Below are 10644 nucleotides of genomic sequence, written 5' to 3' on the forward strand. Positions count from 1 at the left end.
CTCCAACTCCCTCTGGAAGTTTCCATGTGGGTTGCCTATGAGAACCACAGCTGGCTGGAACATTCCCTAGCAACAATCTGTGTTTAGTAAACAAACAAAGGAAGGGCGCCAGCTCAGGACACCACCCTCCTCAGCCTCCTCGAACTAGTGACCTCTCCCTTGTCCTGTTTCCGCAGGAAGAGGGGAGGCTCAGGAGGAGCCAACATTCTGGTACTGTCTGGACTCATGATTCCTCCAGGGCAAATTCTGCGGCTGAGCTACAACAACAGCCTAAGACATGCTTGATGCCCCTCCTCAGTTCACATTGCCTTGGCACAACACAGGACTCAAAAAAAGATTTCTGGGCTAAAGGTTTGATATTGCACCGTGGGTCCTGTTGGCTAAACTGTGTTTGTTATCTATTCCCTTGTCTCCAGGAAAGGAGTCACTCCTGACAACGGGACCCTCACAAGCCACCAGCCTGGTGTGCCCTTTCTCATCTGAACCACAAGAAGGATCTTCAGGCTTTTCTCTGGCCTCAGGGTTTTCTCAGATCCTCTCCACAGAAAGTCTTAGTTCTTCTAACCCAGCCCCTCACTTCCCAGCCCCTCATGGTGCCTAGCAAGTGCCAAGTGATGCTGCTGCCCTCTAGTGGCTAGTACTAAGCACTGCTCGTTTGAGCATAATGCCAATATAGTCAGGCTAATAAAAGAATTTCAGAGGCAATAACCTGACCTGAAAAGCCAAGGAAGGACGCTGAAGGAGCTCCAGTGTCTCTGGACAACAGCTGAGACTGAGCTACCAAGTGGGTTTAACAGGGCTCTGGGGAGAAATGGAGCTGAGGCATCTGGGTATGTGGCAGGAATGACCCACTGCAGCAAACACAAAACCACCAGAAAAGATCCAGGGTCAAACAGGGCCATGTTAGGAATAAAGAGAAGAAAGCAGTGATTATCAGACAGTGTGTGTCTCCTAAGCATATCCACGTCCTGGCACCAAAGTTTGCAGACCTCATTTGCAAAACAAGAGTCATCACAAACCAGGTAAAGGAGGCCACTGGGAACAATCTGATCCACTGTGACCACAGACCTTATGAAAATGGCAACTGGAGACCAACAAGGTGATTCAGCAGTTCAAAGAGCTTCCTCTGGAAGCCTGACAACCCAGATCCTGTGGTAGAGAAAGAGAGAACTGACTCCTGAAATTTGTCCTCTACAGGGACGGGGTAGAGAGCTGTCACTGATGGTGTTGCCTGCCTGTGAATCCCGTTCTAGGCTGCCTTGTCTGGCCCCAGTAGGAGAGGAAGTGCTGGGTCCTGCAGTGACTTGATGTGCCAGGGTGGGTTGGTACCCTGGGGGGGGGGGGATTCTCCTCCTTCTTGGAGGAGAAGGGGAGGGTTGTGGGGAGGGTTGTGGGGTGCTGGGAGGAGAGGGGCAGCTGCAATCGGGGTGTTAAGTGAATAAATAAATAGAAAAAAAGAAAAGAATGTTGTCCTCTGAACTCCACATACATGCTATGGTGAACAGAACACACACATACTAAACATTTTTATGGGAAACACAGGAGACTGAATTCCCAAGGCAGAAGATGAACCAACACCAGGAGAAGACTGCATTCCCAGGACAAGGCAGTGCCAGGTAACAGAGTACTACCCAGTGGTTTTTTTGGGAGAATGTGGCCCTGGGTCAGTTTCATTTTAGACTGCTACCCCAGAACTAAGAGAAATACATCATCTCTCACCCAAGACACCTTGGGTAGCTCTTTTAGGACAGCCATATGTCTCACACACATTATTCCACAGTACTGATGGAAAGATATGAAAGAAAGCAAGATGGAAAGCAGGGAGCAGGGAAGAGATCCCTCCTTTACAGGGCATAGGTGGACAAGTTCAGGAAGAATGGCAGATCTAGAGATTTAGCACTGACTGTAGCTAGGCTCCCACAGGTACTACCCCCTAATGGCAGTGGGTTGTGCTAACACCTGTATCATACTCTTGCTGAAACTTCCTGGTCAACCTGACAGGCCACAGGCTACCTAACATCTCAGAAATGCTACAGCCAGGCTCAGACTGGCAACCGCCATGCTCCAATAAGGAGACTGAGAGGTTCTCTCCCTACATTCAAGACTTAGAGCTGACTAGACTCTGGGTTTTAAAAACTTGTATAAAGGACATTTGAGAGATGTTAGAAATTGTTGAACTATTGCCTGTTTTATGTCCATGCTAAGGCATTTAGTGAGGGTGCTGTGTCTGGTGTTGCATAGTCAGAAGTGGGGCATTGAGCTATGGGATGATGACTTCAGTATCATCTCGTATCCCTCATTATGGTTGCAGGCCCAGGAGGCCAACCGCCTATAATAAAAAGCACACAGGAACTGATGGCATTGGTTTTCAACTCTGCAGACCTAGGGGGCTGAGGACTCTTGGTTAAAGGAGACTACCCCAGACAGATGCTATTGGAGAGCAGAGGGCCTGGGTGTCAGGATACAATGGAGGCTCAGTAGGCCAACAACAAGGTCTGGAGATTCTGGAGGACCAAGAAGGGTACAGCTAGGTTTGTGGGCTTCATACTTGGTATAGTGAGATCAGAGTTGGAACCTGTCACCCTGATGAGAAGAGAAGAAGGTTGGTGGAGTACTGTATATTTGAATAGCATGACACAGGCAGCTACATCTTTTTGTCCCCCTCCCTTGTGGACATTTGAACTTCCACATGGCTTAGTCTCACACAGTTCAAATGCCCACTCTGTTCTGGTTAACTGGATAGAACCTGGGCTTTATAGCAAAGACTCCTTTTGGAAGAGGGTGCTGCTGCCTGTTTGAATCCTGGGCATGAGGGCGGGGCAGAGATCTGAAGGTTTTCACTGCACCTGTAGTTGATGCCTGCAGGCCACCCTCGGCCTGTCTCTCATAGACAAGACTTGATGTTGTAAGACCAATTGAGTAAAAGTGTGTCCAGGGTTCACATGTCTGAGATAGATGTGCCTGAGATGTGTGCATACCCAGGGTGCATGTACCAGGGTTGTGTGTGGGAGAGTCTTGTTTACAAGTGTGCTTTGGGATGTACATTTCCCCAGAGCGTGTATATCTTGGATATGTGTATATATGCCTGGAATGTGTGTGTGTGCCCAGGATGCATGTACAGGATGGAGGAAGTCTTCCCAGAATGCATGTGTGCCTGTGATGTGCATACTGGGATGTATATGTGCTCAGGATAAATGTACCTGGGATGTAAGCATCCAGGGTGTGTATTCCATGATGTGTGTCCCAGGATATGTATTTCCAGGGTTGCACATTGCCAGGATGTCTGTGGGCTCACAGTGTACCTGCCACAGGCATCTTTGGTTTATCTCTAAAAATAAGTCTCCTATCACTAGCAAGACTACATGAGCAACTGGTGTTGGCCTGCTCTGGGAATACAGGCAATGGGGGACCTTCTTAGTTGTGATTTCTATTGCTGTGATAAAAACATCATGACCAAAGCAACTTGGGGAACAAAGGGTTTATTTCATTGTACATTTCCAGGTAATAGTCCATCACTGAGGGAAGTCGGGGCAGGAACTCCAGCAGGACAGGAACCTGGGGGCAGGAACTGAAGCAGAAGCCATAGAGGAACACTGTTTATTGTCTTGCTTACTATGGCTTGTTCAGTTTGCTGTCTTATACCATCCAGGACAACCTGGTCCAAGGAAGGCATTGTCCACAATGAGCTGGGCTCTCCCACGTCAATTATCACTAAAGAAAATGACATACAGACTTGCCTATGGGCCAATACTATGGAGGCATTTTTCTCAATTAAGTTTCCCTCTCCAAAATTACTCTAGCTTGTGTCAAATTGACAAAACTACCCAGAACAGGGCTCAAACTTTCAGGGAAAATATAGTAGCATAACTCTAAATATATGTTGAGGAAGCCAGTGACCTGCATCTCCACTTAAAGGTGAGAATCCCAATGTTAGTTGAAAGAAGGAATAATAAAAATAAAAGCTGGAAAATTAAAGATAGAAAGAGGCCAACAGCAGAGAAAAGTGGCAAACGGTAAAGGTGACTCTACAAGAAAGCCAGAGTGGTCATTCACACCTGAAATCCCAGCACTGGAGAGGCTGAAGCAAGAGGACTGGGTGTTCACAGTGAGCCTGGGTCACATAGAAAGATCCAATTTCAGGTAAAAAGAAAGAGGATGGGTGTGGAGGGAGGGAGGAAAGGAAGGAAGGAAGAAAAGAAGGAGGTAGGGAGGGAAGGCAGGGGAGGGGAGGGAGGGAGAGAGGAAGGCAAACAGGCAGCCAATGAAGATGTTACTATATTTGCTGAATATAATACACACCTAATTCTAACACTTAGTCTGAACCTGGAGGATCACAAGTTCACAGCCATATTGGACTATATAGAAAATCCGTCCCCCCAAAAAACAAAAACAAACTATATCCTTCAGAGATAAAATGAAAAGCATAGGCAATATTGTGAATAACTTTATTCTAAGAAATTTGACATTTTAGAATCCTCAAATTTCAAGAGAAACATACCTTACTAAAATGAACATAAGATGAAGCAGGAAACCTGAATAACTTTTTACCTGTTACATTGAATTCATTCTCAAAAGCCTTCCCACAAAGAAGTCTCTACCACTATGTAGAAAAGAACCAGCCACAGCTGAACTGGGAGATACTCTGCTCCAGTTTCTTCAACCAAAGACCTAGAGGTACCACACTCTGGGAAGCTTCACGGTGCTGCAATTACAAGTTATGGTACAATAAGTGCCCTGGGTTCAATCCCCAGTACTCACTGCAAAATAATAAAGAAAATTGTGGTGCTGGCAATAGGGATATTAGAAGATGAGTGTGCTTTTCCAGGAAGATAATAGCATAGTGGTTATGAGCATAAGAGCCAGGCTGTTATACACCACAGCATTTACATGTGATAGGTTCCAACATCTGAGAGGTTTTTTTTTTAAAAGATGCAACCCTTAACATGCATGTGAAAAATGAAAGACTTGTCAGTTCTAACTGCTGAAGTGGGTGACTTTGAGATACTAATGTATCCAGTCTCTGCAAAACAGACCCCCAAGATGTGGCAGTACTTGCCCTGGCTCTTCAACACTCACTCAGTCTTGTGTCCTGCAAGGTCTCCTTCCACCACATATGCCTAGTTCCCCTAACTCCTAAGACCTGCAAAGCAAAGTCCCCTGTAGAGACTACACCCAGAGTATGTCCTCACTAAGATAAATGCCACCTAGTCCTCGTCTATGGCTTGTAGATGCGGTTTTCTAAGCGGAGGTCCACTTTGCACCAGCTTGGTACTGGCTCTAAATGGACTTACCCCTAAGGGCCTGGTCTCCTTGATCAGACGCCCACCCTGATATACACCATGCCATAAAGAAGTGAGTATGGATACAGGTCTTCCCATTGCCCTGGGGAACCATCTCTAAAGGCCTGTCCAGGTGCAGGGCTCCTGTACACTTTCCATGTGTTAGGAATGGACGCTATAGAGCTATCCAAGCACGCTGGCAGGCCGTGGGTCAGTGATGGCCAAGTATATGCCTCTGAAGCCCTTTCTTATTGATTTCGCTACTCTGTGAGTCAACAGAGAAGGGCCTCTTTGTACACTGTAAGAAAGATGTGACTGTAGTCTATAGCTGCTTCTCTTCCCTTGGGTCACCACTTCCAGGGTCCTGTATCTAGCAGAATTCTAACATTCACAATAGCAAGAGCACCTTCTATCAGGCAATGTGGGGTCACAGGGCTGACTTCAGCGCCACAGGAAAAAGTAGTCTAGGCAGAGACAGAGCCCACTGCATAGGTATAGTAGGGCTCAGGACCAGTTCTCTTGAAGACCTTCAGAAGCCCTCCCCCTTCCAAGAGACACATAGCCCAGGAGCCCACCCTTCTAGTACAAAGGATACAATATTGGCAGCATGTTTCCAGGTAGTTGGCAGAAAGGGGATGAAGATCCCAAAGGTGACAATGGACATGGTGAAGTAGGTGGTCCAGGATAGTGCTTGAAAGGAGTGGAGGGGTGTTGACCAGCCATTCACCCTAGACAGAGGGCGTGGTTGGTGCTTCTTCACATTGTTTTCCTGGGTTTCTGGGAGGACCCGGTTCTGGTTGATGCCACAGATGTTCATCTGAGAGACAAAAAGGCACAATGCTGTCTATTCCTGGGCATACCACTTGTCATTGTCAGGGGGGTCACCAGAACCTGGGCCCGAAGCTGATATCTGGCAGGAGAGCCCTATCATGACAGGTAGGTTTGCAGCTCCCAAGATAGTGGGCACAAGGCTGAGTATGTCTATCCTACACCTCTGTGAGAACAGATATTCATGAATAGATCCCTTGGTTAGGTCAGATCTGCTAGAGTACCACTTCTCTCCATGACACAATTCTACCCCAAATGTTCAAATGACAAATATTAGAAAAGACATAAAGAGAACACTGAGGCCTTCTTATATAAGAACCCAAATGCATCTATTTTCATAGAACCCTACCTCCCACTACACTTCCTCCTAGAAAGGTGCTGCTGTGGAGGGAGAGCACTAAGAGAAAGGGCCCAGGACAAGAAGAGCATGGTACAAGAAAAGGGACCTGGCAGTGAGCCAACAAGATGACCCCCACACACACACACACACACACATCTTCCTACCAGTTCCAAAGTTTAGCATTGATAGTTGCTATGTGGGAATATACATATCACACAAAGCTACACACCACACATAGAACATACAGCTCCACAATACACAGAAAACACCACTCCTTACATCATACGCACGCACCACACAATTCTTAGGTCCCCTGGCATCCTCCTTTTTGCTCCCTGGCTTCCCAAACTATCTCCTCTGCCTGTCTCTGTCTATATTTTGCTCATGATACCTGTTAATACTCTGGCTTGACTCCCTCAGAGTTACACCCCACTGTCTGGAGTTTCTTCATTTACTCATTTCATAATAGCATAATTGATCCTCTCAAAACTTGACTAAGGATGTGTGTGACTCTGGTACGCTTTGAATTGTGATTTTAGATTCAAGAGTCAGTGGTGCTGGGAGCTTCTAGTGTCTGTGATTATTTGGCTCAGTTCTCTTGCTTCTATATTCTTCACGGTAGGCGTCAGTATAGGATCCTGCCATGACTACTAACACAGCTACAGCTAACACTCCCAGAACTTCTTACATGTTACTCGCAGCCATGAATTCTCTATATGCAGCCTTAGGTGCATATATTCTTTGAACTGTTCAACCCTGCTGTTCCCCATCCTGTTCATGATTTCCTATCAGTGCCCTTATTTCTCAGGAGGAGCCTTCCCAGTCTTGAGTCTCTCGTTGTATGTACCCATGGAGAGGTTCCTGAGACAGAAATCTTGCCAGCTCTAAGAAACCAAACAGGTTATATGATAGCTGGCGTCTCCAATGGGCTGAGTCTCCACTGTGAAGCTCTCACCCAGGGAGTTATGAGATGAAACATTACTTACTGCCTTTGGTGAATGTCTACTCTGTGTTCTTACCTCCCTCATCAGATTGAGCAGCACAGGTCAGGCACTTCTTGCTCAGTGCTGACATGTTAAACAGTGGTTGGGTGTTCCTATGAACAAAGCGGATACGGAACACCTCGCAAAGGAAGGTTCCACAGCTCATAAAGCCATGGCCCCTGGAACCAAGGAGACTGACTACTGCTGGCTGTGAGACATAACAGAGGTATCAGACCAGTGGGTAGCATAGATAGGATGGAAATGGGGCCAGTTGGTTCCCACAGGTGTGGACTTTAAAAGGCAGAATTCAGCTTCACCACCCACTGAAGAGACTGAATTTGCTTTACATGAGTTTTAACTAGAAAAACTATTGCAGTCTATTAAATGAAGGCCACTGGCTTGTGTGTGGGCCTCTCTGATATGCACTGCCAACTCCAATTTCTTTACACTTGATCTCCAAGGGTTTTTCTGTAGAAGCTGAGGTGCACATGCTTCATAGAGAAACACAAAACTCTAAGCCTGACAAACTACCCTGCAGACTGCTTCTCTAAGGTGGCCACGGTCTGGATGGCCAAGTAACACTTCCTAGACTATGGATGCTGAGCAGTGAGTTGATGAAGCCCCATTCTCTCCTGAGAATTTCCAAATACAATACTACTGAAGTTTTCTCCCTCAACATTTCAAATTTTAGCTTAAGAAATGTTTAGGTCCTATTTGTGGGCTTCCAAGATGACATGGGTGCTCCCAGAGTGGGCTAACTGGGAATGCATTCCTGGGACTGAGATAGGATAGACAGAATACATCTCTTTCCATTCACAGTCCCTATGGTGGCATGCATCACCACTAGAAAGTCACCTGCAGGCAGGATGTTGTGATAGTTGCTCTGCTGAAAGCCCAGGGTTTACAGTCTAACGTGAATCTGCTGTCCAGAGTGTGCAGGGAGCATGTGATTAAGAGAATGAAACATACTAAAGACACTAGGTAGAGGAGTAAGAGCATGGTAGAGTTTGACTGGAGGGAAGGGCAGCCTGGTATGTTGGGATTCAGAATGTCTGCTCTGGACAGTCTGGGGCTGGAGTGTTGAGTCACATCATGTTCTCCTAGGTCCCACATGTATTGCTGGACTCTTGACAGGTGACAGCAAGCCTCCCAGAATGCATCTCCCCTCGCACCATTATTGTGTGGTTCTCAGTATTCCTCCAGATATTCATGACATCTCTGCAGGGCTGGACATGAGTAGTCTTGGTAAAACTTTCTCATTCTTAATGAAAACTACTGCCTCCTGCTGAACCCTGAAGTTTGGCCAGTATTTGCTAAGGTCTGCAGTGGCTGGTCCTCATGTTAGATCAAAAGGTGGTGCCAGTGTTGACTCTTCTTTCCTTCTGAGGATTTGGAAACAGTCACCCTATGTCGTATGCCTGACTGCACATCTTCACCTGTACATCCCACCTCTAAATAGTCCACGTGCACACTTCATCTGCACACCTCTCACCTGCACATATACTTTACATTCACATACCCTCTTCTGCACACACAGTTGTACATACCTCCACCTGTGCAATCCTCACCTGCACACATACATGCCTATACAAACCTTTACCTGCACACAGGCCTCTCGTTTGACCTGTGATGTATATACATTCCAGTCTAAAGAGATGCAAAGTGGCTTTCAACTATCTTACGTTTTGACCTCACCTCTTTCTTTCCTGAGGTGTTGGTAGTTTCCCCAGAGTGAGAAGTGGGTACTGGACAAGCCCATGGGTGACATCCAGACAGTGAGGTTGAAGATTCAAGCCTACCTCACCCAATCAGCTGTTGTGTGTTTCTGGTTTGGCCAGGAAATGTCTGGCCTCCAGGACCTCCCCAGTACCCAGTATTGAACAGTGGCCAAGGAAGGCTACAGTGTCTGGTGAGGAGAAGTCACCTAAGTGAGGCTGGCCTCCAAGATGTAACAGTAAAAGGAAAATATGAAATCCTACTAAGGCTAATACCCAGAATTGGCAAATCCAGAGAATTAACTGGTGACCTCAGTGAGCATGGAGTTTCTTTACAGGGTGATGTTCTAAAACGTAATGGGTGTAGTGGCTGAATAATAATAGAAATGTAGTGAATGAATTATATAATTTAAATGGCAAATGGTTTAAGTTTATGCAGTAAATTTCACCAAATTAAAGATATAAGGTCTTTCAGCCGGGCAGTGGTGGCGTATGCCTGTAATCCCAGCACTTGAGAGGCAGAGGCAGGTGGATTTCTGAGTTCGAGGCCAGCCTGGTCTACAGAGTTCCAGGACAGCCAAAACTACACAGAGAAACCCTGTCTCGAAAAAAAAAAAAAAAAAAAAAAAAAAAGATATAAGGTCTTTCAACAGTGAAGGCACTGGGTAAAGCTTTCTTCCTTTTTTCTGAAATGGTAGCTGGATGATCAACTGTCAAAAACAGCCCATGTGCCTGTGTACCTCAGGCTGAGGGCCAAGAAGCAATAGCATCTCCCAAGGCTCATGTATAGTCCTCCCACTATGGGAATCACAAAAATGGATCCCCCAGAGCACGGCCCAAATGCCCTTTGCTGGCCCAGGCTCCCATTCACCTTGGCTATGTGTAGAAGACCTAGGGCAGTGTACCAGTGAGAAACAGGCCCTGGAGAAAAGCTCTGTTCCTAGGAGGCGTCCACTCAGACATGCTGTATAATTGCCTAGGCTTGAGAGCCTCCTGCAGGCTGGTGCAGCACAGTGCATCTCCATGATGCTGCAGACCCAGAATCAACCTTCCCAGTTTCCCTCCCAGTCGGGGCAGTGGCCCAGAGCTAAATTAGCCTGAAATGGGAGGTGGTAGTGTCAAGACCAAGACATAGTAGTCCCAGGAAACAGGCAGTTTTTCCTGAGTGCTGCTCCTGGCTCAGACCAGAATTAGCTGCAATCACTTACTAATGCTTTACCAGTTGTGAGATGTTCTATCCTTTGCCAATGACTGTGGCAAATCTCAGACTTCCGTAGCCCTGCTGCTTTCCGCCCTGCTTGCCTGTGCAGAGCATGCCACCTACTATAGCCCCCTAGCCGCAGCCCTTCTCCCCTCACAACTGAACTTCCACTGCAGCTCACCTGTGAAGGCCAGGTCTTCTTTGCATCTTTATTCCCAATGAGGAGCAAGATGCCCAGTTGGTCTATAGGATACATCAGGTGGCCCCACCATCAAAGCAGACAGGATGATCATACGGA

At 46.8% G+C, this 10644-nt stretch overlaps 1 protein-coding gene across 6 annotated transcripts in view; it reads right to left on the minus strand.

Annotated features, from left to right (window-relative positions):
• The window catches only part of LOC117723957 (palmitoyltransferase ZDHHC11-like), a 31268-nt gene extending 20624 nt beyond the window's left edge, over nt 1-10644 (minus strand). For 4 of the 6 annotated variants that reach the window (XR_013105109.1, XM_076916321.1, XM_076916319.1 and 1 more), the window contains exons 1-2: nt 10528-10644; nt 5875-6096 (exon numbers count right to left, since the gene is read on the minus strand). Coding sequence is in view for 5 of the 6 variants with exons in the window: in XM_076916321.1 (XP_076772436.1) it covers nt 5875-6096; nt 10528-10602 (297 nt within the window). In the remaining variant the exon portion in view is untranslated. Of the gene's footprint in view, nt 1-5874; nt 6097-7466; nt 9655-10527 lie in introns of those variants that run through there. The other 2 variants (XM_076916320.1, XM_034523558.2) reach the window with 2 other exon arrangements.

This window comes from Arvicanthis niloticus, chromosome 19, assembly GCF_011762505.2.
Source record: "Arvicanthis niloticus isolate mArvNil1 chromosome 19, mArvNil1.pat.X, whole genome shotgun sequence".
NCBI classification, from domain to species: domain Eukaryota; kingdom Metazoa; phylum Chordata; class Mammalia; order Rodentia; family Muridae; genus Arvicanthis; species Arvicanthis niloticus.